At 46.6% G+C, this 27,995-nt stretch overlaps 3 protein-coding genes across 4 annotated transcripts in view; 1 reads left to right on the top strand and 2 right to left on the bottom strand.

Moving 5' to 3' along the window:
• Afti (aftiphilin) overlaps window positions 1-4,589 on the bottom strand; it is a 35,984-nt gene extending 31,395 nt beyond the window's left edge. For both annotated transcript variants that reach the window (XM_077665044.1, XM_077665046.1), the window contains exon 1: window positions 4,497-4,589. In XM_077665044.1, coding sequence (XP_077521170.1) covers window positions 4,497-4,574 — 78 coding nt within the window. In that variant the 5' untranslated portion in view covers window positions 4,575-4,589. The remainder of the gene's footprint in view (window positions 1-4,496) is intronic.
• On the top strand, window positions 103-27,609 carry Mdh1 (malate dehydrogenase 1). The gene is made up of 7 exons (XM_077665051.1): window positions 103-236; window positions 6,909-7,010; window positions 7,404-7,500; window positions 12,582-12,880; window positions 16,638-16,814; window positions 18,246-18,359; window positions 25,874-27,609. The coding sequence occupies exons 1-7, from the start codon at window positions 234-236 to the stop codon at window positions 26,084-26,086; spliced, it is 1,005 nt and encodes a 334-aa protein (XP_077521177.1). The 5' UTR covers window positions 103-233; the 3' UTR covers window positions 26,087-27,609.
• l(2)dtl (WD40 domain-containing protein denticleless) overlaps window positions 27,135-27,995 on the bottom strand; it is a 65,940-nt gene continuing 65,079 nt past the window's right edge. The window contains exon 17 of the mRNA XM_077665043.1: window positions 27,135-27,963. Within this exon, the coding sequence (XP_077521169.1) occupies window positions 27,895-27,963 (69 nt within the window). The 3' untranslated portion in view covers window positions 27,135-27,894. The remainder of the gene's footprint in view (window positions 27,964-27,995) is intronic.

Here is a 27,995-nt window from a genome sequence, read left to right as displayed (position 1 = left end):
AACAAAGTTTTATTATATACCACATTTTTATAACTATCCACTAGCGCCTCGAATAGCGCAAGGAAACCGAATCTACACGCTTGATTGCAAGCGGCGCCTCCTTGTATCACCGAGCGGCGTTTTCCTGTGTTCAAGTTTCGGTCGGCGGTGTAGGCGGTGTTACGTTGCGGACGTTCGAAGGGGAGTGCGAAGGCCGGTCTCTTGTTTCGCTCGCTGCTTCAAACGCCGACGCAATGGTGAGCACGGCGTCGACTCCACGACGAATTTGTGCTTTGCGGCTGAACGATGCACTCTCGTAATGAAAAGCCGCAAGTTTCTCGAGTTACTCGTGATTTGATAATCGAGCAGCGTGATTGAAGCCACTTTGACCTTGAGCCGCAGGCAGCACTGCTATTCATTCCGGCTTCGCGCGACTGCTTCCATCTCGCGAATGTGAACGAAGTCGCCCTTGCACAATGTGTTGTGTCTGCGTCAGACGCGGTGTGCGCCACTTGGCGCCGGGTTCTGTACCTGCTGTAAAGGTGGTTTGGCAGTACGATCGCGTATTGTCACCACAGCTGACGTCGCATTAACCGGCTCGCGCCAGCATTTATAGCGGCCGCTATCGTGTCATCGCGGCTGGATCTAGGAAGTGCGGGAGGTGACTTTTATCAAAGGCGCGTGTAAAATTGTCCGCAGTCCTTGAAGGAGGAAGGAAGGGCGTACGGCCGCTTGCTTTCGCGCCACCGCGTCTCTGACTAGAGCGGAATCGTTTTGGCTTTGTAATGAACGAAGTGGTACTACATAAAACACGTGTACTACATAAAAAGTGGTACTACATAAAAAACGCTCGCATTCCTTTTAATAAATGGCGGATATGTCTTCACGAGGCCATGAAGGCCTCTTGTTGCCTCTGGTTGGCCATCAAAAGAACTTTTTTTTTTTTAATTGGGGGTCCCGTTGGCTGTACGGCATGAGCATGAGACATTGGGTCTGAAGTAGGATGAAGTGGCCTTTGCATTCTGATGCTAGTGAAAAAAAAAATTACAAAATTATCATACAAAAACGGCATTGATTAAAGAACACAGTGAAATTAAAATCACTAGATTCATGCAGCTAAGGATGTGCGTAGGGCTAGCAGCCAGTAATCTGTTGTAATGACACAGCTTGTACGAAGTGATTGGTGTAGTGGAGGACAGCAGGGACACAGATGGATGAGATGTGAAGCCTGCTGTGTGCTGTGACAGGGGTCTGTGTGGCTAGAGCCAGACAGCAACAGTTAACGAACACTGACAAAAGCCTTTGCCTTGTCAACCGTACATTACGATGATATGGACTAAACTTTTGGCTTACTTCTGTCTCGGCTACTAATGTTTTATGCAAAATTGTAATTGTCAGATTGTGTTCCTGATTATGCTTGGAAATGATCTTTGACTTGGCATGGAAGCAATTTTACTGACCTGTAATTGTAAGTAGTATGCATTGAAGCCTCATTACTTAATGTACAGTTGTGAGCGATACAAGAGGAAACAAACTTTTTGCACAAAATCACCTATTTATTTTTGCTATTTCTCCACCAAACTTCAGAATTACTTTTGAATATTATATGCCAAAGTGAAGACTAGCTGGAAAACAAATGAAACTGTGCTTGTCACACATAAATGTGCAGTAGTGAGTGTACGGCCAAAGGCTGTACACATGTGCTTATTGCCATGTGCTCTGGCCTGCACCACTGAAGCCGCGTGCTGTACACCAAAATGGCGTCCATCACGTCACTTGAACACCTCTTTCAGCCGCTGATCTGCATTGAGTTTGAGGATATCTGTATTTGAAAGTTTGAGTTGCGCTGTTTACGTCATGTGTAACACTGTGCAGTCTGAAAGGTTAAGGGAGAGGAAATTTAGGGCATTAAAGTAGGCTGTCCTTAATTCCAGGGAGTCGACCGTGGTACGCCCATCATACAACTGACTGCCATGCAAAATCACTCTGCATGCGAGAGTGCACTTCAGTTCCAAGATGTCTGGGGCCATATCTATCTCGAGTGCATTACTGTTAGATTGAGTGCCTTTTGTCGTGGCTCACCGCTCAAGTGCAGTCCAGCAGTGATAAAACTCTAGGTGCATTCGGAATAGTAGGCAGAGTGGCCTGGGGAAAAATGTGCGGTGAAATTTACCGCGCCAGCATTACTCTAAGTTTAGTGAACGTTGAGGAAAGTGGATGATGAAGATACGTACAGTCTAGCGCGATTTGAAGGTTATGACGTTTGTTCCGGCTGAAATGGACCAATAATATTTTCCTGGCATGATGGGCACTTAGTCTGCAACAAACAAGATTATGCACAGCAGGGGAATCCTTTGTGTAGCTAAGCTCATGTATTCATTGCAAAGTTCTTGCGAAAATAAATCCTGTAAGTGCAGTTTAATCCGAGTATGTTACGCATGAAGGGAACGCCTTCAAATTGCGTTAGACTGTGCATGCTCTTAAGGAGCTTTCTTTTTGTAGGGTATGTGTTCTGGTGCAATGTGTCCACTTGCATAGATATTAATTCATCATCATCAGCCTGACTACACCCACTGCAGGGCAAAGGTTTCTTCCATGTCTCTTCAATTAACCCTGTCCTTTGCCAGCTGCGCCCACCCTATGGTAGTAAGGTATTTGTCTCGGCTAGTCGGTACATGGTTCAAACTGAAGCCAAAGCGCATAAAGGACGGGACTAAGAAAGAGACAAGTGCTGTGTTTGTCTCTTTCTTAGTGCCGTCCTCCGTACGCTGTGCCTTCAGTTTGGCCCACCCTATGCCTGCAAACTTCCTAATCTCTTCCGCCCACCTAACCTTCTGCCGCCCCCTGCTACGCTTGCCTTCTCCTGGAATCCACTCCGTTACCCTTAAGGACCATCGGTTATCTTGCCTTCGCATTACATGCCCTGCCCAAGCCCATTTCTTCCTCTTGATTTCGATTAGGATGTCATTAACCCACGTTTGTTCCCTCACCCACTCTGCCCGCTTCTGGTCTCTTAACGTTACACCTATCATTTTCTTTTTCATACCTCACTACATTGTCCTCAGTTTAAGTTGAACCCTTTCTGTTAGCCTCCATGTTTCTGCCCTGTGGGTGAGTACCGGTAAGATACGCCTGTTATCTCAGGTCAGTGGTAATGAAAGTTGAGGGAAAAAAATCTTCTATGCCTGGTTGTGAACATATTCTTTTCGAAAAAGATTCAACGCTTTTGCTGGTATGTTCTGCCAGGCAGTAGCTGTCACGACGTAGTGAGTTTCCTTCACCCAGGGATTTTGAGTTTAATATTAATTAATGACAGCATTTTTTTCTTCATTATTTACAGAAGTGTGCTGGTTAGACAGGTGGAAGACCTGTGAACTGAGATTTTTACTCTTAAGTGGCCACAAGTACATAGCAGCGTGCAGGCCCCTGCGGATGTCATGCAAAGATTTTTACATTATGAAAGCTGTCAGTCAAACGTGGGTCAGTGCCATCAGTCTTGAAATAGACCTCTTGTATCGAAGGTTTTTATTAAATTTTTATTTACTTATGTTTCCCTCAGTTTGTTTCTTTATTTGTCAATTAATTTTTTTATCTACATTTTGAAAAATAGTCATCCAAGTATTTCACAGGAGAACTTAGTTTTCTAAGTCTGTGTTTTATATAATTTGTTTCTCAATTCTTCAGTATAGTTCATTGCTTGGTTCTGTTCCTGCAGTTGTTACAGCTCTTGAAACATTTTTAACATGACTAAGTGCCTTTTAAATTTTCACAATTAATCCAGCACGCTCATGTTTCATCCACAGAGATTAATTGCTGTCTCTGCAGATTTGTCACGAGGCAGGCTTTTCATGTACAAGCCAACCACAGGTAGAAGGAATTTGTTACGTCCAGCTTTTTTTTTTTGACAAGACGTTGACTTTCATTCTTTGTAGGGTTAAAGTAGCTGCTGTGTTCTAGACTCACCAGCCCTAATTGAAAGAGAAACACCGGTCAGCTTTGGAACCATGAATATGCATTTTGTGGTGACGTGCTACTTGAACAATTTAATTATTTGCAGCTGCTTGCAGTCTTGCAGCCAGCCAGACCAGGTTAAGTTCTGCAAATTTCATCTGGGAGTCACGTGTGGCAACACATGCCTGTAGTCGAGCACACTAACCATTTATTCGGGTGCAGTGGTCGGGGACTTGCATAGACATGCCTTTTATAAACGAGCAGCAAGTTGGTTGCAAGGGTGGAGAAACCATGATCCATTTTCTGGGCTTCGCAGGCTTCATTTTTTCAGGGAAGTGTAGACTAAGGTTCCCCTGTAGTAGCTTGATGCTGCTAATGATAGTAACCAGAGAACAAAAATACCAAACCGTCTAGTGTATTGGCGCTTCCGCTTAGCTTTCATTTATCACACTTTGGTGGTCACAATGCAGTCTCACAATTCTGACCCACCCTTCCTCTGTCTTGATGGCGTTCTGTCTTTTGAGATTCTGTTCCAGAGTAGTTGAAAGGGAACCAGCTTTCCTTACCTCGGATCGTAAAATCGGCCTGTATGATGGTGCTGTGCTTTCTTGCTCACAAAAGGTGCCTGCGGTGAATAGAAGCATTGTATCCTGTCTGCCTAAGCTTCGATGTCTGAATGGCAGAGAGTGACCATTAAGACAGCAGACACCGTAGCATCAACTCCTGTGTTAATGCTACAGTTCTGTGCCACAGCACCCACGTTCTGCAAGGGCAGAACCTAGCGATGTCACAACAGCATGCAGCCCATTCTTCTTACTGAATTTCTTCCGTTAGGTGGGTGGCCACTGTATGCAAACCCGAAAATGCAAGGATTGTGCAGGCATAGGTGAAATTACATTTCACGTTGCTTCTGCAGTCGTGGTCAGATTAATATGGAACATGCTTCGGTAGTCAAATGCCTCTTGTATGCTACCTCATGAAAATGAAGGGATCTTTGATAATTATGCAGGTAAGTGCCACTTGTGTGCTTGGCCTTTAATTGCGACAAACCTTCCTGCTTCCTTCTCTTTGCTATGCAAGGGAAGAGTTGGAATGCCTAAACGTGCTATTGTGACTGGGCAGTTCCTTTGCGGCTTCTGCGCATTGCCGGTAATAATTGGGTGCTAGTAATAAGGATCTTGCCTTTAGATCAGTGTACCAGAGCTTTCACTTTAGGTCACTATTTTTCCTTGATTTTATCATTATTCAGGTTTCTTTTCTTTCTCCTTGCTTCTCTGTGTAATGCCCAAGGTGTGTATGAATTGGTTGTGTCTTTTTTTATGCCCACCCCTTCTTTAGTGGCTCACTCGCGGAGCTCTTGAGGCTGTTAAAAAAAACAAAAAAACTAATGACAGAGGACACGTTCAAGTAACTAGCATCTTCCCAACGTTCACTCCACCCATTGTCTTTTGATGTTCGGTGGTTAGCTGCTAGGTTCAGAAAACAGGCCTGTCATTGTCTGTTGGGCTGCTCCCAAGGCACTCCCTATGCTTAAAAGCATGATACGCTAGACTGCTTGCATAAAATGCATATTCAAATTTGTTGTCACTACTGAGAGGCAAATTGGACCATGAACTTCCCATTTTAGAATATGCTGTCATTTTGATGGTAAAAATTGTGCCATTTGAAATGGGAGACCTGTTTGGGAGGAAAATGCAGGCACTTTGAGCTGGGATTCGACTGTAGCAATTCCTGTGCTTTCAAGGTCAAACTAAGCCTTGATTTTTGATGTGCTACATTTAAAAAGTTCTTCCATATATGGCGATAGCGGAATGTTGATTTTGACTATATTTGTGATAGAACCAAGTGCAGAGAACTTCCAACTTTAGCGCTTTTACACTGCCAAGTTTATGACATTGTAGCCCTGCAACAGGGGCATTTCGCTCTCTCTTCCTGATGATGTCAACACGTGCTGCAAATGCTATCAAGCGCAGTCTCATACCTTAGTTAAACAGCTTGAACAACTCACGTGTGGCAGTCTTGAGGGACATTGTCCACCAAGGCAACGTCGGCGTCCACGATGTTTCCACTGGTATGGCTATGAGTCTCATGGCTATGATGGCAGCATTCTGCCCTATGTGTTTATGCACTGATGAAAGTAATGGTGAAAAAATGAGTGTTTTTGGCTCACGGCATTGGGCTGCTGGTGACTCTTTTCCGTATTAAACGTTGGTGACATCAGTGCCCGTAGCTGATAAGCTGCAGCATTTGATGCTGTCATTTTGATTTTCCTGTTTAGCTGCTGGAAATTGCTTTTGATCTGTAAACGCTTATCACTGATAATCACATATGGGAATAAAGATTGCTAAGACCACCGATGCCTTTGAATGAGGAACTTACTCAGACTGTATTCAAAGTTTGCTTCTGAATACAAAACAGTCCTGTCGTCATAATGCCTGGCGTGATGTACAACATATATACAGAGCACAGTACACTAAGGAGTTGTGGCGCTATTTGAATTATAGGGTTTTTCTTTTGTTAATTCATTTTACTATTTATTCTTGGGCAGCATTCAGCATAGACATCTTTACTTTTCAAGCTGCCAGAGCAGTTTTTACGAATGATAAAAATATTTAAACCTTTTTTGGTAGCATCAATAGTGCACTTTGACATTCTTTTTACAGCTTAGTGCTGTGAACATAAACAGTGCCAAGCGCTGGCTGAAGTGTGGTGACAGCCACCTGAAGAGTTTTCTGTGTCCTGTTTATTCATCATTTATTTAATTTATATTAATAGTTTTCATTCATAATATTTATTCCCCCCGCCCCTCCGTCCTTCTTGCCCACCCCAGTACGAATATCCTGGTGCCTTCCCTGCATGTAGATATATGATATTGTGAATGCAAGTATCATACACTTCTGAAGGGTGTAGAGTGCTCAGTTGAAGGTTGGACCAACAAATTGTGGGGACTGACTTGCCGTGCTCTTTCTCGTTTCCAGTCCAAGGAGCCCGTGCGAGTGCTGGTGACTGGCGCTGCTGGCCAGATCGCCTACTCCCTGGTGCCTATCATCGCCAAGGGGCATGTGTTTGGCGCCGACCAGGTGAGCTTGTGGTCTGGGTGACTGGCAGGCAGCAGTGGTATGTCAGTGTTGCTGGTGGTGCACCACACAGTGAAGAAAGGCATTGTCAACATGCTTTATAAAGATGCGGAAGAGTAATAATCAGCCGAGAACTTCGAGTTGACTGTTGGAGCTTACTGCTAATTCCTATGAATTGAAATGTTAATTCCAATGCATGGTAACTGTTATGTTTATGAGGCAAGATTTACTGCAGCATTTATTTGTTTATCGTTAATTTTTAATTTTATCAAGGCACCCTGTGCAGTACTATTCCCCTCTGGTGGCAGTGCGTTGAAAGTGACCTTGTGAGGCTGTCTGGAGTGTGGCAGTAGAGTGTTGGGGAGTAAACGGTCACCCGTGGACTTTTGCCTGCAGCCGGTGATCCTTCACCTGCTGGACATTCCCATGATGATGGGCGTCCTGAACGGAGTCGTCATGGAGCTGGTCGACTGCGCTTTCCCCCTGCTCAAGGGTGAGCCTCCACAACCCTCCTCTCCACTCCCGTTTTATTCTTACTGTAGAGATCGCTGTATGAGAAACTGTCTGCGGTAAGTGGCAACAGCACTGTAGTATACTGTAGCTAGCTCCCGGAAATCAAGGCACTAAGTAAACTTATAATAGCAAGGCGTCTAGTCTCCGAAGAAATCTAAAGTAGGCGCATGGGAACCGGAGTTAGTGATTTGAGTAGTACATTTTTTTTTTGTTTAGCAGCAAGCTGAAGTTATATTAATGATAAAAAATTTGCTTATGTGAACTTATTGGTATGTGTCTATAGAAGAGCTGTACAGTCATCCACCCACCTGTATAGAGCGCCTGAATGGGGCATCGGGGAGTATACTTATGTTATTTACAAGTGGCTTAGAGCTTGAGACTTGACCTCATTGTGCTTGCTCATTCCCATATACCGTGTTTAACTCCTTATTAATGCGTGAGCATTGTATGGCTATGTTTGCGGTTTCAGGTCACCACGAGCTTGTCATCATGATAACGTTTGAATGAACTGAGTTATAAGAAAAAGAATGGTGCATTAGATAGAGCATAAAAAAGTCTCATAGGGGAAATCATTAGATGCATATGCAATAATTAGTTATTTAGTTAGAGCCAAAAATGTCCAAAAAGTGGGTGGGGCTGGAGAAAAAGTGGCGCCAAGTTTGAAAACACAGCAGTATGGATGGAGCAAAGCGTAGCACCAAGTTTGAAGACTGAAAATGGCCATTGATGGAACTTAATTCAGGGAAAGAGGAACGAGGAGGCGTCAGTGCTTACACAGTCATCCAAAGCGGGTGCTGCAGTGGTCTCATAATTTGTTGTTTAAAAGCTGTGTCGAGCCCGCCAGGCAGCAGCGATTGTCACAAGTGCACAACAGAGCACGCTACTTGACCGTTGTAGACAGGTGTGTGGACAAATGTGTACCAGGTTGTTCACATTAGTCCGCTCATACTCCTGGGTGCATGCTGAAATTAATGACATCCTGAGGTCCTGTAATTTGAAACTTCTTTTGTTCTTTGTAACCGTACTCTTAGACTTATTTTTACGTTGCACCATTGCACTCAAACTTCAAACAAGACAGGTGCACTGCAGTCATATCCTTGCTGACACAAACCATGTTTCCTCTGCGTAGCACAAGTGTGATGTGTGAAGCGTTTGCAAGGTGTGTTTTTCCCCAGTCTGCCTCCTTCACTTCGGCCTCTTGCTGCAATCTGCTGATTACTGGGCCTTTGCATTTGGAATGTTGGCATGCAAAGGTGCCTTTGCCTTGTTGCTGCAGCTGCACCATACATGTAACGCAGGAAGTGCTGGCTGCGGAGGTGGCAGTTTGCTCGTCACTTCTCATGAATGGCAGTTTACCGATGTCCCTCTGGAGAAAAGTATACAATAGCTATATCTTATCGGTACTCACCTCTGGGGCAGAAATGTAGAGCGTAACGAAAGGGGTTCAGCTTAAGTGACAGTGAGGACAACTCTGTCAGTTTTTTTTTTTTAGCAAAATCTGATAGTTCGGCATTTCATGGCTTTGTTGCCCTTGTCCGGGAGCGAAAGATGCATTTATTTCAAAGAAATTTGGATTCGAAGTTGAAAAAGCTTTTCCCGCCCTCAGATTCAAACTCTGCACACTCTTATGACGTCACGGAGACTCTTATGACGTCACGGGTCGGAGTGACGTGAAACGTGGCGTAAACGCAGACTCCGTGATTTCTAAAAGCTAGCGGTGCGGTCTAGCAGCAGCCGAAATGAATGCTACCGCCACCGCACGTTGAAGTCATCTATCGGGGGCCGCTACCGTTGCTTCGTTTCCGTTTGCACCGGCGTCTTACCAGTGTTATGATGGATCCCGCTCCCGAACCCGCCAACGAAGTTCTTGCAAAAACTCTGGCCTGCATTTCGGCGACCTCAGCCCCGCAGAGCGTGCGATGCTTTTGAGGGAGCACGGTTAGGTTAGGCGCCGGCGGTTCGTTTCCCCCTTCCTCTGTGAGCAGCCGTTGCTAATTAGATATTATACCCCCAGTGCAGGGAGTCGCGAGGGGCCAGGACAAGGTCGGCGCCTTGCGCCCATCGGAGGCTGACCGGGGGCTTTGGGGCCAATGAATTGTGATTCCTTGAAAGGCGCTGTTGCACGGTGCAGCAAGCAGCATCGAGGATGTTTCTCACGGTTGCAAGGGCCACGTTAAGTATTTATTTTTTTTTTGCCACAAAAAACAGATGGGTGCTCAAGGGCGCTCGCGTTTAAAGTTTGCGGCTTGAAAGTAAAACCGATGCACGACGCTTCAACGGGTTTCACGGGGTCCACCTGATCGGGTTCTCTCGCCCACTTGCATGTACCTTCAGATCTGTACTGTGAATGGATTAAATTAGCCGAGAGCTCAAAGAGAACAGCTCTGCCCAACTGCCGAAGCTATTGGATGGAGCCGCAAACAAACGAGTTGGAGGAGAGCGGAGTCACGGTCTCTGCAGGTTCCAAATCTCTTTTAAAGCGACAGCTTTACTGACCACGAACTTGCGATTTCGCCGTGGCAGTGCTCCGAGGAGCCACATGAGGTCACAATGCGCGCCTCGCCATGGAGCCGAACCGGTATGGCCAGGCCGGTGGCGGCTGGCGCACTCAGCGCGAAATAGAGACGTGCTCCAAGTCTCCGCCAGTGCGGTCAGAGTGCGCCGAAGCCACCGAACGCGTCGGCGGTCAAACGCAGTTGAACTATAGAGGGTCTCACTTTGGCCGACGTGACGTCACCGTGCAGCGCATGCGTGCGTTATGCCAGAGTATAAACACGCCTAATAAACGATTTCCGTTAAGTAGTTCAAAGCTGACTGGCACAGCCGGGAACGTTTTGCTGGGCAAAAAAACGAAGACACAAGTGCTCTTTACACTGCTAACTGCCTTGTACGACCATCGTGCCATCATAGTTTTTCATCGCCCCTAGTGATCATCTGAGCAGCCTTAACAGGCTCCTTCAAAAGTTAACTAGCACTTGAAGCAGCACTTTCAGTTCCTCTGCTGTTCGGCGCTTGTAAATCGAGGCGCGTCAATAACAAAACCACGGGGCACGCAAAGTTCATAGATGCGAAGCGCATAAAAAACTGAAGCTCTCCTGGCCGCCTGTGGCACCACCAAGCATCCGTTTTCTTCGCTTCCAACATTCAGGTTGTCTTTTGTCTGTCTGCATTGCGTGATAAAAGTGCACTATCGGTTTCAATACAAAATGTACTTCAATATTGAACCGCGCAACCTCCCTTTGTCAGCCTCAGAGATTCGTGGCATCCATGTAGGAAGGAAAGTTCCTCCAAGGTGGCGTCTCTTGTCCTATGACGTCACCACGCTTGTACTTGCGAGATTGGCCTGTGGCAGCGATACCTGTATTTTGGTTCTTGCTTTTTTTCTACCTTACAAGAGCTTTGTTTTCAGTAAGAGTGGCGTTTTTGTGATCAGGAGGTGGTATTCTAACGATACAAGCCAACTTCAATTTCTCCTCAGTGTCCCTTTAAGGACAATGCAGCGAGGCATGGAAAGAAAAATGATAAATGTAACGTTAAGAGACTGGGAGCGGGCTGATTGGGTCAGGGAATAAACGCGGGTTAATGACTTCTTAGTCGAAATCAAGAGGAATAAATAAGCTTTGGCAGGGCATGTAATGCGAAGGGGAGGTAACTGCTGGTCCTTAAGGGTAACGGAATAAATTCCAAGAAAAGGCAAACGTAGCAGGAGGCGGCAGAAAGTCAGGTGGGCGGATGAGGTTGAGAAGTTTGCGGGAATAAGGTGGGCGCAGTAGCACAGGACAGGGTTAATGGGAGAGGTCTTTGTCTTGCAGTGGGTGCAGTTAGGCTGATGATGACAGTGATGGTAGTGTCACAGCTTCTCATGCCATACCTTTTCTCATCTGTGCTGCTCCAAATAGTGGGTCGGTGGGAGAGACCTTTTCCCCACAAATGTGCATCAAATAGCAATACCTTGCAGAGAACTGGCAAAAAGACGGGCAAGTTTTAGATGGCTGCTTTCAGGCTTTTATAGGCATAGGCAGTGAAACCTCATTGATAACTGTGTGTTTAAAAAATGCAAAAAAAAATGTCCAGAAAAATGTACAATCCAAACCGCCCAATTTTTAAAATCTTAACTCCTGAATGAGCTATTGAGGTGTTTGACAGTTTCACTTTATAAAACTGTTGATTAGTATTTCTGGCATAACTTCTGAATGGCTTTTTGTCTAGTACTTGCAGAATTCAGCCCACATTTGCATGGTCTTAACTGTGGAAAAAATTTTGCAACTCATGCAGTTTGGCGGCGGCAATGAAGGAAGTAGCTGCAATCGTTTTCTTGTCATTTTAGGATACTTCGCCCCCTTGCAGCTTTGCACTGCTGGGAAGCTGCCAGGCCGCAGCATTTTTGCTTTTCACGCTGCATTCCCCAGACCTGCCCTGCTTGTATGCAAGTGCATTGCTGTAGTTCTGATGCTTCGCCTTGTTGACCTTAGGCACCGTGAAGAAGCTACTGTGTTTCTCCTCTTCATGTCACATCCCTTCAGGCATGGCCTGCTTGTATGTTAGTGCTCCGCATTTTTGTATGCGTGTGTCTGTGTGTGAGTGCTTGCATGCATGCACACACGCTTTGCCCCTTTGCACTTAGACGCCGCAGAGAAGCCACCACTGCAGGTGACGTGCACCCATGTTCAACCCATTTGTATATTTCCACACTTGCGGTTGGTCTCTAAAGGTAATATATGACAACAATTTGACAAAATTTTAAACGTACTAGCCAGGAAATTGTTACCCAGGAACGCATTAACCAGGAGATAGAGTAGTGCAATTCAGTGGTCATATTTAATGCCTGTGATTTCTAAAAAATGGGAATGCATCAATGAGGTTTTTACAGTACAGGCAGGCTGCTAGTGTTCTGAGCCCTCATAAGCGAAAGTTGCCTGGTGCTCAATGGAAAATGTTGCCCGGACGAGCCTGGCCCACAGGGGACATTCAACACCCCACTGAGAGCAGCCGCTTTGCAGCAGAAGCCTGGGGGAGGCATGACAGTTGTTGCCTTGTTTTAGGATGGGTGCATGTGTGCAGATGTGGTGGCCACGGATGATGAGAAGGTGGCCTTTGCGGGCATTGACGTGGCCTTCTTGGTGGGCTCTATGCCCCGCAAGGAGGGCATGGAACGCAAGGACCTGCTGGCCGCCAACGTCAAGATCTTCAAGAGCCAGGGCCGCGCCCTCGACCAGTTTGCCAAGAAGTCGGTTAAGGTGCTGGTGGTGGGCAACCCCGCCAACACCAATGCCTTCATCTGCTCCAAGTATGCCCCCTCTATCCCCAAGGAGAACTTCACCGCCATGACCCGCCTCGACCACAACAGGGCCAAGGGACAGGTGCGTAACGTGCTGTGCAGTGCTGCCGCATTGGGAATTTTCAATGACAGGGTGTAGTAAGGACGTCTCCAAGTGACATGAGCACTGACATAACATTCCTTTTTTTTTGCTGTTTGAAAAGTTTCGAAGTTTCAAACTGCTCAAACTAACTGTTTGGCAATGAAAGATATATAGAGTATCTTTTGGGGCAGCTCAGCCTGTGTAAAAGGCACTTACATTTTAAAAAATGTAAACAGGACAGGAAGTAGGGAGCTGTGCCCACTCCATAATACCACGATACCATATAAAGGCGTGTAAGGTCCATGTACAGGGCTCAACCTGTTTTCCTGAAGGGAATATTAAAAAAAAAAAAGATCCTTGTAAGGGCCGCACCCACGTGCACATGCATGCATGCCCACAGGAGCATCCAGGTGCCGCCCACGGATGGCGCCCGAGGCTGCGTGTTGCCATCATCATCATCATCAACTTTATCCTATGCCATGAGCTACCGCTACTCATATCTTCATTTGGTATCACCAGCTGCAGGTTTTTGTGGCTGTCAAAGGCACGGGAGTTGTGGTAGCGTGGCAGTTCAGTGTTGTTGTGGCTTTCGTGTGCTCCCGCTGAGCATTGCAATTTTAGCATGATGTGAAAGCACCTTGATAGCTACACGGCCAGGAGTTTGCTCTCGAACACAGCAAGCGTCTGGCGGGCAGGAAATTCGACGTACTGAGAAGTGCGTTCGACGATGGTGCAACCAAATGGACGCATAAAAGAACGCAAACAGTGTACTTTCCGAGGCAAGCCACACAAGTTTCCTGAACTGGAAGAAGAGTTGCTCTGCTATGTAATGGAAGTGTGGAACAATGGCTATGCGCTGACAACTGACATGCAGCGCGACATCTTGTGGGATGAGCATGCACTAGAGCACAGCACCAGCTTGGAGTCTGAAGACTTCGTGAGTCATGATTGAACGTAGAATAAATGCCGCTCATTACTGAAAATGTATTTACTTAAAAAAACAATTTTTTCACACATCCCATACATGGGCCGCACCGCGAAAATTGGCCCTCGAATCTGGAAAAAAAAAAAGAGCGGCCCTTACACGCATTTATACTAACCTAGGAAGGCTCTCATCGGCCTGGTCGACGTATTGCCTCAATCTGCTCAGATCTCTGTATATGCAGATGATATCTGTATTTGGGCATCAGGGGTGACCCGTCCTCAAGTTCATGCAAGACTTCAAAAGGCGGCATCGATATTGACATCTTATCTTCGATTGCAGGGCCTGAACATTTCGACTGAAAAGTGTTCACTTTGTGGCGTTCACACGCAAAATAATGTCACGCTACACCATTCGCATTAATGGTGAAGCCATTTTCTATGAGAGAAGCCAGATTCCTTGGTGTTGTCATCGACAGGAACCTCTCGTGGAGTCCACATGTCTACGACATGAGAGAGACTAATTGCGATTGTCCACGTCCTCTCCTCCCTCGGGGGGAAAGTCCTCGGGCGCATCAGTGTGCTCGGTGCTACAACTGTACCGCTCCCTATTTCTGGACTACATGCGGTACAGTCTTCCGATATTCAGTTCCATTAGAAAGACAAATATCAAGACTCTTCAAAGTGTGCAAGCGCAAGCTCTCCGTATCTGCCTTGGACTGCCTAAATGTGCATCAACAGCAGCAACTGTTCTTGTTGCCCGGGAACATCCTCTTACTACGTACATTGCTGTTGACACCATGATAACACATTTTCGGCACCTCACACGGGTTCCCTGTCATCCCCTCGTAACACTCCCAATAATTAGGCCGCGTACTGCATTTGCCAAAGTCATTGAAGCTCATCGCGCATATCTTCCATCGGAGTTCACCCCTGCGTCAAGTCCGTGCTCACTCTTATGGAGTCTTCATGAACCTCGGGTTCACCTCTATATTGCTGGAATTATGAAGGAAGCTGGTGTATCACTATCCGCTCTCAAACAACTGACATTGAATCACCTGCATTCTTACCACAGTCACCGCATACATGTTTACACAGATGGATCTGTTCACTCGACCAGTTCTGCGGGGTCGGTGGTGATACCGGCCAGATCCATCTTCATGAAAGTGAAGACGACCCATCCAACATCTTCAACTGGTGCGGAACCCGCAGCCTTACGGGCTGCGGTAGAGTTCATCATTCAAGAACCTCCACATGACTGAATTGTTTTCACCGACTCTAAAGCAGCCCTTCAAGCCATGCAAGCTGCGCTACGCCGTGGGTCGCAGGAACAACTTGTTGCTGAGATCCGTCTACTGTACCACGGCACCGTTTCCAAAGGTCATGACATCATTTTTAAATGGCTGCCAGGACACTGTGGTATTAACAGTAATCACCAGGTCGATGCGGCTGCGCGTTCGGCTCACGACGACGGACTTCCAGTGAGGATCCCAATATCGAGACCTGACGCAGCGTGTGGGCTTCGCCCTTTGGCGCTGGAGCTCACACTTTTAGCGTGGAACACGGGACAGTTTTGCAACCTTTGCCTCAAGGCACTGGACCCTGAACTGCACCTTCGTCTTCCACGTAACTTAGCACGTCGCGACGCAACATTGTTCTGCCGTTTATGGATCGGTGTTGCTTTTACCAACCACTATGCTTTCCGGATGGGGATGGCCGACAGCCCTGCCTGTGAAAGCTCTGGTTGTGAGGAAACATCGCTCATCTTCTCTGTGAGTGTCCTGCATTTGAGAGTGCAAGACATACACTGTGTTGTGCCCTGGACCGCCTCGATCCTCGCCCATTAACAGAGCAAAAGATCCTCGGTCCGTGGCCACAGCAGTCGACTGCCCTCAAGGCATACAAGGCACTCTTTGCCTACTTGAGAGCGACTGGATTGAGTGACAAATTGTGACAGTGTTGTGTGTGTGTGTTATGCCTTTTTTCCCTTCTCTCTCCCTCCTTTTAGTCCCCTAATCCCTCTTCCCCAGTGCAGGGCAGCCAACCGGAACCCCTTTCTGGTTAACATCTCTGTCTTTCCCTCCTCCTCTTTATCTATCTATCTATAGGAAAGCTCTGCCCCCTCTTCCCCCCGCATTCCGGAATCCCCTAGTTATGTCCTTTACCATCTATTATTAGTAGAAAATAAGCACTCAATACAGTAGATTAAAAATGGTATTTATGTATTACCATGCAGGTAAACATTGTTTCTCGTGCATTCGGAGCACTGTGCTATAAAACTTTGAAGTTGAGTTTAAAGCCTAAGTGCTCTCTTTTTTTTATGTAATGGCCGTGTATGTTAGAAAACATGGTTTTGAAAGTGTCTGTTTTACCATTCAGCCTCTTCGGTGTGCTAAATCTATTCAAAATATTTGCCTCGAAATTATTCAAAGAAAATTACTATTCGCTTCAAATTGGCTTCAAGCCAAGAAACCACATTCACAGAAGCATAGCCATGAGATTTGAAGACCAGGCTCTCAAGTGCTGTCATGAGACCAGTTCACCTGTCTGAAAAGCCTTGCAATGCATACCTATGCATCAGTATGAATGATCCTTTTTTTTTTTCCAAATTTTTTTCTGAAGGGGTAGGTTGTTTTTTTCTATCTTTCAAACTTAACTGGCCTGGTGTAAAAATAATCGCATTCTTGAAATCAGTGTAATGAAATTCTTACAAGAGAAAGGAAAACTACCTGCAGAAATGACCTGATGCCCAAGGTCTTCGCAAGCAGCAGTGTTAGTGCTCCGTCGTTTACTCCTCAACGCAGCCGATGATGAGCGTTACTTTCCGCCACTGCAGATTGCCCAGAAGCTGAAGGTGTCTGCCGCGGACGTCCGCAACGTCATCATCTGGGGCAACCACTCATCGACACAGTTCCCAGATGCCAGCCATGCCTCGGTGAACCTGAACGGCCAGAGTGTTAAGGTCACTGAGGCCATCAAGGACGAGGCCTACTTCCAGGGCGAATTCCTCACTGTATGTCATTCTAGTGCCTCATCTTCTCATTTCGCTATGACTCCTAATTTTACTTCACAGGGGCAGTGTCAGCAAAGGTTGTTGTCGGGTCCTCAGATTTAAGCCTCTATCTATGTACCCCCCCCCCCCCCCCCCACAATACTTCGTTCTTGGAGCTTGTGAGGCAATATGAATAAATAAATAAATAAAACATACTTGAGATGTGCATATGCGTGAATACAAATGAAATACTATGTTGTTAAGTGGTCCAATTTGTCAGTGGAGTTTGTGGTACAATTAAACCTCATTGTAACAAAGTATTCCAGTTTTCATAACTTCGCATCCATAAAACGGTGAATTTTCAGCTTCAATGTAACCAAGTAAATTTTGCCGCACTTTCAATCGTACAAAATTTTATTTCTGGCTGGAAACGAACCTGAGGAAAAACTGTACCGCGGGCGCGGGTGGTTGATTGGAGTGCATGCCGAAGCGTGCATCGGAGCGCGTACGTAATGCGGGTGCCACCCGGCTTTCACATAGAGAACGCATAGCTGGACACAGATATGACGAAGATCATAGTGCCGTGGGCTGGCCCATCTGGGGTAGTACAGGCGAAGCTGGCACGAGAGTCTGCGCAGTCTTGGCAGCCTGCCAGGCCAGGCCAGCCCGCATTGATGTCTCGCACAAAATTTGTGCCGAATGCGACGCACCATCTGTGCTAAAATGCAGCATGCCACGTTTATCGAAATTACAGATGCCCAAAGCTTGGTAATAGGACTGTAAGGGTCTGTGCCTTTGGCACATTCGTCAGCTGTGAAGACTTATCGCACGCTTTGCACCTGACAACCTTGATTCTTACTCAGACGATGCGGGCATGTCCAAAAGGACACACATGCACTTGAGGGGGAGCCTGGTCTTCAAAACAAAATTTTATTAATTTAGTAACAATTATGAAATTTTCAGGGAACATGGATTTTTATGTGCCGTTTCTAAATATGTCATTTAATTTCACATAAAACAATTCCTTGGGCACTTATGTAAATTGTTGTGCAAGTTTTTCATGAAGAGCTTTCAAAAAAATTTTTCTGCACGAAACTTGCTGAAATGTATGTAACAGGTTCTCTTGGCATAAAAGAATGCGATAAGGATAAAAGTGTCATCTTGCCTATCTAGGACTTAATTATAGGGTGTTGAAGCTGCCACTTCAGAAACAAGAATACAAACTTTTCTTCGCATTTCTGAAGTGACAACTTCAAAACCCTGTAACTATAAGTTATAGGGAAATGGTGCAGTGTTTCTGTGGGATTTCACCGTACACAAAGTGGTCCCTCCTGTAGCACACTGGTTGTCATGGTCATATAGCTCAACACGTGTTTTTTTTCCTCTCCGAAGCACGCAGTCATCGTTTGTGCTTTCCTTCTCGGTAAACATTTGCGTGTCCCCCTCTTGCAGACTGTGCAGAAGCGTGGTGCTGCTGTGATTGCGGCACGCAAGCTGTCGAGCGCCATGTCGGCTGCCAAGGCAGCGGCTGACCACGTGCACGACTGGTGGCAGGGCACCGCCGAGGTGAGTACTCCTCGAGGATGATGCTATTTGCGATGTCAGTGAGGACAATGGCCGCGACGATGTCAGCCATGGTTTTGAAGTCCGATTTCACTACAGCGACTCCAACTAGATAAAGATGCTTGTGGTTTATGGGGTTTAACGTCCCACATCGATTCGTGCTGTGAGGGACGTACTAGTGCAGGGCTGGGGAAATTTCGACCACCTGGGGTTCTTTAATGTGCACTGGCATCGCACAGTAAGTGGGCCTCTAGAATTTCGCCTTCATCGAATGCGAACGCTGTGGCCGGGATCGAACCTGCATCTTTCGGGTCAGCAAATGAGTGACATAACCACTGAGCCAACGCAGCGAGTGATTATTTATATTTGGAGTCAACTTTGTTTTGGCCAGTGATGGCCCAAGTTGCGGGGTCGAATTATATGTGGCAACATACCATGTGCACTGTGCATTATGACCTTTGTAGAGCTTTTTAGGACAGCTCACAAAATCTCCACATAATTTACGCACCCCCCTTTTGAAGCCTTGATTTTAGGAAAAAAAGTTTGCAAATTATGAGTAAATTGGTAGTCATGGCAATCACTGCCTATTTTTTAAGAATTGTTTTCCATTATTATTGTTGTTACACACAGGCTGTATTGTTCTGTTTATTTTTCTATTTTGGCAATTTCCTGAGGTGCACATTCTGATTACATATTGTCATGGTAACACCGGCACATTATTTATGCTTGTGTCAAGGTGCCTTATTAGTACCTCAGTGCCAGAACTATACGACCGTGCTCAATGCAAGCTCCTATTATGATCCAAAAGATGGGAAGCTTTGAGAACCGTGGTTATTTACGCTAAGAATGGGCAAAAAACTGAGTTTATACTGGCCTGCAGTTCAGGGAGCAAGATTTTGTTCATGAAGTTGATGCTAAACTGCCACCACAACTGGTGCCGAAGGAGCTGGCTGAAATACGCCTCTACAGTTGAAGTGTTTGAAGATTGCTTTCCACTACCGTACTCATCTACTCCGAAACAGTTCAAGGGAGCAGTTGAATGGTGCGACATCCGCCAAAACAAACCAAAACTGACTGGCATCGGTATGACTTGGCATACTGTACAGCTCCACACATTCCATGTACAGTCAAACCCTGCTGCAACGAACGCCATACAAGGCAATGCAATTATTTTCCCCCTCAATGAACAATTTTAGGACCGAGGTTCTGCTTCAACGAAACTTTTAATGTGTAAGTGGCCATTTTTTTTTTGCGGCTGCCAAAGACAGTTTGCACATTCAATAATGCAGCTAACATTCCGTGGAGAATTGGAATTAATGTGCAGTCATAAGCACATAAAGATGCGGTGTGGTGCACGACTGCCTGCGATAGTTTTGCCGACTGCCCGCACTTCGCACTTGCGAACTGAGGTCGTTGGTGCAAGGCGGCTTTCAATTTTTTCGCTCGCTTCACTGACGAAGGCATAGCGGAAATGAGTTATAAAGTGTTCATTTAAGTGGGAAGCAATCGTGTCAACGGAAATCGGTGAAAATATTAAACATTATATGATAGCCGGTGGCTGGTACCAGAGCGCTTTTTTCGAGGCTTCTTTGCAGAGCATGTTAGGCTTAGCGTTCACCAAACAAGCAACCCGCCAGTGGGCGGCACGTCGTTGCAAGAAGCCCGACGCTGGCTAGGCCACTCGAGTCTCACTTTCATGCCGCAGGCAAGCATCGTGATGACATTTTTCTTTTTTTTTTTCCGTCTGGTGCACTCCAGCACTGACCGAACACAGCCACTGCGTGACCGAACACAGCCACAGCCACAGAACGTCACTTCGACGGTATGTTCGTGTCGCGCGTTGCAAAATGTAAAACGTCTTCGAAGGATCAGAGCAACTGCATTTCTGGCATGTTGCCTAAAGTATCGATTTCGACGTGCATATGACCGCTACTCAACACGCAGTGACATCGGCGCACGTACGCATAATCCATGCTGAAATGCCTCCAGGCAGCACGGTCTAAGTACGGGTTCTCGCACAACGAAAGCAAGGGCACTTTTAAAATATGTTCAGAAAAAAATATTAGTTTCGATAGCAAATGTAGCGGGTGCGTTTATTACGCTATTTCTAGATTTTCGGAGTGCCAAGAAAATTGCCACAAGGCCGATTTCGAAATTGCACAAAACCAAAACTGACAAATTTTTAAAAAATAAACATTGTTCATGAACTCTCCACTCCAATCTGTCAATGTTGTGGCCCGATTTCACAATAACGAAGCTTCCGCTACAACAAAATTTTTTGCAGGTTCCGTGAATTTCGTTGAAGCGGGTTTCGACTGTAGAAATAGTCAGAATCCTTTGATTGTTGGCATCGCTGCTTCAGTGATGTTCATAAACGTGGCAGCACATGAACTGAATGACAATTGTGGAATGTTGGTAGCTGCAGTGTTTTACTGTCGGACAAAACTCTCTGCATTATTCTGCGATGTCTCCTTCACTCGGTGAAGTGCTTTGTCGCTGAAAAAGTTTATTTATTGATTCAGATGTACTGTAAATGGGACCAGAAATCCATAAACGCTAAATCGATAAATGGCATGAGACTCGTCACAAAGCAGTGGAGTGGCACATGTGATTCCCCTTCAATTGTCATGTGGATGCTGTCGAGAGATGACGCCACAGTATATACGTCCTCGGGTGCCGATGCTTAATGATGCACAGCAGCTTCTTAGCTACTCACTGCGGCAAATTGAAATCACCACACGTTGCCCACTCTGTTGAGAGCTGCATGAAACTTTCGCACAACTTTTCCCGCCTCAAGCAGGGCCATTTTAAGGGGCTTTTCTGGTGACCACAGCGATGGCCTAGTCTTTTGAGCGTCTGTCTTGCGTGCGGGAGGTGCAGGGTTGAATCCAGAGTTCCGCCGGGTACCGGCTGGTGATACAGTGGGTAAATGCTTTCCCCTGGCCTGATGCTCGGCTTCTTTTGGGTGAAATTCCTGGGAAGTGAGTCTTTGATCCCACCTTGAGTACACGAAAAAAAGGGCCGCAATGGGCTTCAGCGCACAAGGCGGATTTCGGTCGCTCATGGGTAGATTTTCTTTTGAGAGAGGTGTGAGGTTGACCCTGCACCTCCCGAAAGCAAGGCAAATGCTCCACCTCAAGGCCATTGCTCCACTGTTTGGGGTGGATATGCTGGCATCGGCGGGACAAAACTTTGATGCCAGCGTCACGCCCATCTTCAGTGCAACACGTGCAAGCACGGCTCACTAAACTATGTCAGGCGTTGCAGTGCGGACTGCGCCTTGAGAGGGTTGGCAAGACCTTTGGTGTTCTCCCGGTCTCCAACCTCCTCACTGTACACAGCCCTCTGCGAACACTCTGTCCTTCTGAGGGGCTCTGCAGTTTAGTTTCTGCTATCTGGTTTGACTGTTTGTAGCAGTGGAGAACAAAAGTGTCACGTGGTTTCCATTGACCAAACGTATTGAACCTGGATATTTCAAATTATTGCCTATATCGAACGTATAAAAGTATTGCTGTATACATCGAACTCATACTTCGTCGCCCGTTTGACATATCGAACAATGCACCACGTCTCTGAAAGTGGCGCTTCATTCACTTTTCGCATGCGGAGACGGGTTGGCTGCATGACCATGGGCACTTGCCAGCATCACTAGCTTTATGAAACTGCATGGCGAGGTGACCGTGGGGTGTGCTGAGGGGCAACCTCTGGTCAGCTATACTCCTTTTTGGCGCCACATCGCTGTCATGCAGTGAAGCCAGCCTAATCAAAGCCTAGCGGTAGCCCTCGCCTGGCATGCTTCGCTGTCAAAGGCATTCCGGAAACAAACTGCAATTTAATTGTAATGAGCAATTATTCTATTTATGATGTACTGGTAGCAGGATTAGACAGCTCATGATAGGCTGAGCCTTCGATGTGAGGCAGGTTAGGACTAGCAGCGTCTCTTGAGCGGTGGGCTGCCAGCATGCTGGCTGTTTACTACAGAAACCCACCACTGTCGCGGATGCACCGTAGTTTTGCTTCTAGGGTCATCATCATCAGCCAGACTACACCCACTGCAGGGCAAAGGCCTCTCCAATTAAGCCTTTCCTTTGCCAGCTGCGCCCACGCTATCCTTGCAAACTTCTTAATCTCTTCTGCCCACCTAACCTTCTGCTGCCCCCTGCTACGCGAGCCACGGAAAGACACCATAGATGTAACGTTTAGAGACAGCGGGCAGAGTTGGTGAGGGAAACAACCGTGGGTTAATAACATATCCTACTCGAAGTCAACAGGAAGAAATGGGCTTGGGCAGGGCATGTAATGCGAAGGCAAGATAACCGCTCGTCCTTGAGGGTAAGGAAGCGGTAAAAATAAATTGGGTTTCGGAGAAAGGAAATGGTGCAGTATCTGTCTCACATATCGGAGGACACCTGAAGGGCACCTACTAAAGGCGGAACCGCATGGCGCGATTTCAGGCGCGATTGACGCGCGGATGGTGGGACGCACGCGTCATTTTGACGCGTGCCCAGTATGATCCGTCACGAAATCGCGCCGCCGCGTGCTGCTGCTCGGAGGAGAAAAAAACGCCTCGCGCGGCGCGTCCGGGGCGTGTCCGCCAATCAGATTTCAAGTAAGTCACGTGGTATTTGGTCACGTGGCATTTTTGGTTTTTGGTTTTGCCACTAGATGGCCCTACTCTCTGCGCATCTCGACGGAACCTCTTCGGCACATTTTTTTTTTCGCTCTGCAGAACCGGCGCGCACGTGAAAAACACGTGCTACTGTTTCGTGCGCGCATCGTGTTCATCGAAAATGGAGAAAGCGGTCTTCAACGAGGCCCTTATCACGGAAGTGGAGAGGCGTCGCGTCCTGTGGGATATACGCGACCGCCTCTTCTGCTCTGTAGTAAGCGCCCGACACTCCATTTTCTATGTCGAGTTGTAAACAAGCACCGGCCTCTTGGCATGCAGAAAGTACATAGTCGCAGTTTCGCACACTCTCTTCCTGCTTGAAATTAAGCTTGATAAATATACTTCGGAAAAAAAAAATGTTGTTGTGTAATTACACTTAGATTATTTCTATTGCAGTGTTGTGTAAGTTTAAGGGCATATTACATATGCGGTAGCATGGACAATTCATGTCGTTGGGAGTTACGTTGTCTGGCAACCCGGAAAACGCGCCGCGAAGGCGCCGCTCCCCTTTTTACGTGCGGGTGCTCGCGCGTTGACGGCAACGCGGGCGTCCACCGCGCGCCATGCGGTTCCGCCTTAAGGGAAGGGATAAAGGAGGGGTTGAGAGAAGAAAGGGACAAAGGTGCTGTAGTGGAGGGCCCTGGAATAATTTGACCACCTGGGGATGCTTAACATGCACTGACATTGCATAGCACATGGGCGTCTTAGCGTTTCACCTCTATGGAAACACAGCTGGTCGAGTTGGAAAGGGGGATAGAGTGGATTCCAAGAGAAGGCTTCTAGGTAACAGATAGGATTATCTGCTGACGTTCTTTATGTATTAAATTATCGATATATCGAACTATTTTGGATTCCCTTAGAGTTCGATATATCCAGGTTTGACTCTTGTACTTCTATGAAAGCTGTGATAGCCTTCGGTCTGGCATTCCTGTTTATCTTTTTTTTTTGTACAAGACGCTGCTGTGATGTGGTGCAGTCATGTAGTGGCACTGTGCTCATATGTCATGTGGCGAAGCCAGATAAACGACTGTACTCATGTTGGAATTGCCGTTGCGTGCCCGCAATTTTGTTGAGGCTCGTATCAGCTTGAGTGACAAAAAAACTGCTAAATATGCGGAATGTGCTTCTCTGTCCTCTGCGTCATTATTGCCCCGGTACCCGCCTGAAGCCTATGCGGGCTTCGAAGGAAACGAATGCGCTTTGGCGAGGTCGACATAGCATCTGGCCGATGTGCCATAACCAGCCATGTCGGCAGTGCTCAGCGCGTGTACCTAAAACAGAATTCACGTGAGGGAGAGTGCCACTCCTCTCAAGGGTGGAATATCCATGTGTGGCAGAAAAACGTTTCTGGGTGCCCGAGCAGGTCTAGTGTTGGGGTGAGGAAGCTTTTGCTCCCTGCCTCTGCATGGGGTCAGCCATTGGCCGCTGCCAACAAAGGCCAACAAAGCAATGGGCCAGATAAGCTAATTGAACCTAGCTGTGGCGGCAGGGGCCAGACTGGCGCCCCTCATCGCTCCACAACAAGGGTGCGGCAGGCTTCCGCTGGCCGACTGCATTGTCAACTCCACCCCCCACATGAAGCCCTCCCATGTGAATCTGGCATGGAGGAATGACGTTGCAGTCTTTTAATCACTGTAGCTCACGTAGGCTGCTGCAGAAACGAGTCCGCAACAGTGATTCCATCACGAGCACCCGTTTCAGATGGCTTTGGATGGAGCATCAGTTTTGTACATACTGGCACACGTTGTAACAGACTTTTATAAAACGCAGGCTACTGTAAATCACTTAATTTTTGTGAGCAGCAATTCATGAAAAATTGTAAAAATTGGAAAATTGGTTTTTGAGGAAAGGAAATGGTGCAGTATCTGTCTGGCATCTCCATAGATACCTGAACTGTGCCATGAGGGAAGGGTTGAAGGAGGGAGTGAAAGAAATAGAGAAAAGTGCTGTAGTGGTAGGCTCTGGATTAATTTCAACCACCTGGGGATTTTATAGCATGCACTGACATCGCACAGCACATGGGGGCCTTTTGTGTTTAGCCTCCATCGAAACATGGCTGCCGCGCGGTGGTTCAGAAGACAAGCACAAAAATAGGTCCCTGAATAATTTCAGCCGTATGACCACCTGCAATTCACCCCTTAAAAAAAAAAACGTGTTATATCATCACGTTTCCTATCTGCAACTACAAGTGGAAGGTGCAGTGGTACTCCGGCTTGGCTCGTTCTCAGCACAAGGAAAATTTGTCAGGTGCATTTAAAAAGTAGTTCAGTTTTGCATTGTAATAAATAATATGGGAGCTTATTATTGTAACTGGTAAATTTGAGTAATGCAGACGCACCCTTTGTTCTGAAATAAGCAACAGAAATCAAGCCCACAAAGCTACTCTTACTAAGGGAAAGTGCCATAGAATTAGCCTAATCTATTAGGCTTAGGAACATATGGCAGAGTACATGCTGCACGAATTGCTACTTCTCATAGGTCGTTCTCAGCTAGGCATTGGGTACACTCATTTCCAGCAGCATTTGTTCGAGGTATTGCATATCCGACAAGTGGAATTCAGTACAAGAGCAGGGTGAAAAGAACTTTGTGGCCTCGACCTCCTTAGTCGAGGATCTCAATGTTACACTACACCACACCTCAGTCAGATGCTAGGGAAACTCTTATGATGTACTGTGCAATGCAAGTGCTGCTATGTACTTCACATTCTTCTGTGCTGCCCCAACCCATCACAGTAGCAGTGGACCCAACATGCTTTTTTTTTAGTTGTGGCGATTTTCCACGACTGTGTACTTTTTCTGGTGTGTGGAGTGTAGGCCATGGCTGAAGGAAGAGAGTGTTGCTGTTGCAGGGCGAGTGGGTGTCCATGGCAGTGATGAGCAATGCATCCTACGGCTCTCCATCGGACGTGGTCTTCAGCTACCCCGTGCAGGTGGACGCCCAGCGGCGCTGGCGCATCGTGGAAGGCCTCAGCCTGTCGGACTTTGCCCGGCAGAAGATCGAGGCCACGGGCAAGGAGCTGGTCGAGGAGCGCAACGACGCCCTGGCTGTCTGCAAAGATTGACGGGGCGCACCGTCTACAGCCAAGCTCTGAATCCCCCTCCTTCTCTTTCATTGCTCGAATCTCGCCAGTTGCTGCGGTCTTGTGGCTTTTTTCTTTCTTCTCAGCTGTAGTTAGAGTGAATTAGCTTTCACAGATCCTGGCATTCTTCCTGCCTCTTGCTTTTGTTAGACTTTTGCTGGAAGGAATGCTTGTTAAGAAAAGGGGCTATTGTCGAAATCATAAATGTTCGCATGACACAGCACAGAATAAAGACACAAAAGTTTCTATGATGCAGTGTGAGCTCACAAACACTGAATTTTTGGAAACCGATGAAGATTTCTTTTGAAACTGAGTCGATGCAGGGCTGCTGGCGAGGCTTCCCGAGCTCCCCCTTTCCTTTGTTTTCCTCTGTAGCAACATTGTGACTCCGTTCCCTCGTACCTGACACCTTTGAGTGAACCTAGCTCCATCTGGGTGGCTGCTTTTAACGTTCCTGTGTTGTGTAATACTGAACCCGTGTGATAGCTTGTCAAGCTGTTACCTTAGCAACCAACTTTGCATGCAGAAAAATGACCAGAGTTCCAGATGGAGATCTTGAAGTTTATTTCAGAGGCCCAAGGCACAGTTTCATCAGTATACATGTTGTAAGAACTGCATGCACTGTGTAAAGAGGCAGGCCACAAAAGGACACAGTTCTTCCCTAGATGGCGGTACCTTAAGGTCAGGCCACACAGTTCACTGTAGAAGCAGGCTTTATTGCGATTTTTACACAAGTATAGCACCCTCGTGTTGGATGCAGGAGCCTTCCATTGCACACGTGGCGTGCCAAGGACACTTATTCTGCAAGACACTTGTCACTGAGTTGCTGCAGTTTCTAACTGGCTCTAGTACCGTTGTCTGAATTGGCGTACTTTCATTTTCTCTTCAGAACACTTCTAGTACTCTTGTTTCCTGGCTGTAGGCGGAAAGAAATGAAACGAAATGGCGATTGTTGACGCAGTCGGCCATTTAATAACTAGTAAGATAACTGTAACATACTACTAACTGTGCTGGGTTGCGGTAAATTTGCTTGCCTCACTAACATAAAGATGCTTTGCTTGCCTAACTACAATGTAGACTACAAGTGTATGCTCACAGGATGAGGGTCGACGTAGAGTAAGGGTGATGTGTAGGCAACGAATTTTTGTTTAACTAGCAACATGAGCAGATGGCTGTGTAGGTGATTATGTAATTGCTGATAACATGCACTCACAGTGGCAGAAACAAGGTCACTAAAATGTGCTCTAGAGATGCGCAACATGCATAAAAAAAAGTTACACGAATGAAATTGATTTGCACATTGATGATAATCATTATGCTGAGCGAGACGAGAGTACAAAACTGGTTTTGTGAATTTGCACAGCTTTATATAGGAACGTGTTCATGCGTCACTTTCTGTCATTTCAGGAACTGTTTTTCTGTCCATAGACTGGTTTTTCTATGAAGCTTAGTGCGTGGGATGTCAGATATGCTGAGGAATAAAAATGAGTTCCTGCACTCTAAAATGTGTAGCACATGCATTCCTGAAAAACATACCATCATAAGCCCTGGACGCTTTAGAAAACAAACTCGGCATGATGAAAGGCAATTCACAGCAGTGTTCTCCACAAACACTTGTCGCACGACTTGCGCAAAGAATGAAAAGGTGAGTTGGGTGAATGCCCTTTGGAATTTTTGTTCAGATAAAAATAGAGCTTGACATTTGTTAAAAAAATATTCCCTTGCTGGGCACCTTGCACTGGCAGTGAGTAAAAATGGCGAATGTCGGTCGGCCGAGGGAGGTGTCCTTGTCAGCGCTTGAAGAAAGATGTGATCTGTTGCTGGGTGTTCAAAAGTGCCCGCTTGGCCTTGCTCTTGCCCTGTGCACACGAAGAAGGTTGAGTTTATGCAC

The sequence above is a fragment of the Amblyomma americanum genome, chromosome 5, assembly GCF_052857255.1.
Source record: "Amblyomma americanum isolate KBUSLIRL-KWMA chromosome 5, ASM5285725v1, whole genome shotgun sequence".
Classification (NCBI taxonomy): Eukaryota; Metazoa; Arthropoda; class Arachnida; order Ixodida; family Ixodidae; genus Amblyomma; species Amblyomma americanum.
The sequence above is the reverse complement of the archived record's forward strand: the minus strand, read 5'-3'. Positions and strand labels throughout refer to the sequence as shown.

What these genes read in the sequence shown, in the direction of transcription:
- Mdh1 (XM_077665051.1), top strand. An exon ending in CGCTTTCCCCCTGCTCAAGG is followed by an intron (nt 7,501 to 12,581) that starts GTGAGCCTCCAC and finishes GCATGTGTGCAG; the next exon opens with ATGTGGTGGCCACGGATGAT. An exon ending in ACAACAGGGCCAAGGGACAG is followed by an intron (nt 12,881 to 16,637) that starts GTGCGTAACGTG and finishes CCGCCACTGCAG; the next exon opens with ATTGCCCAGAAGCTGAAGGT.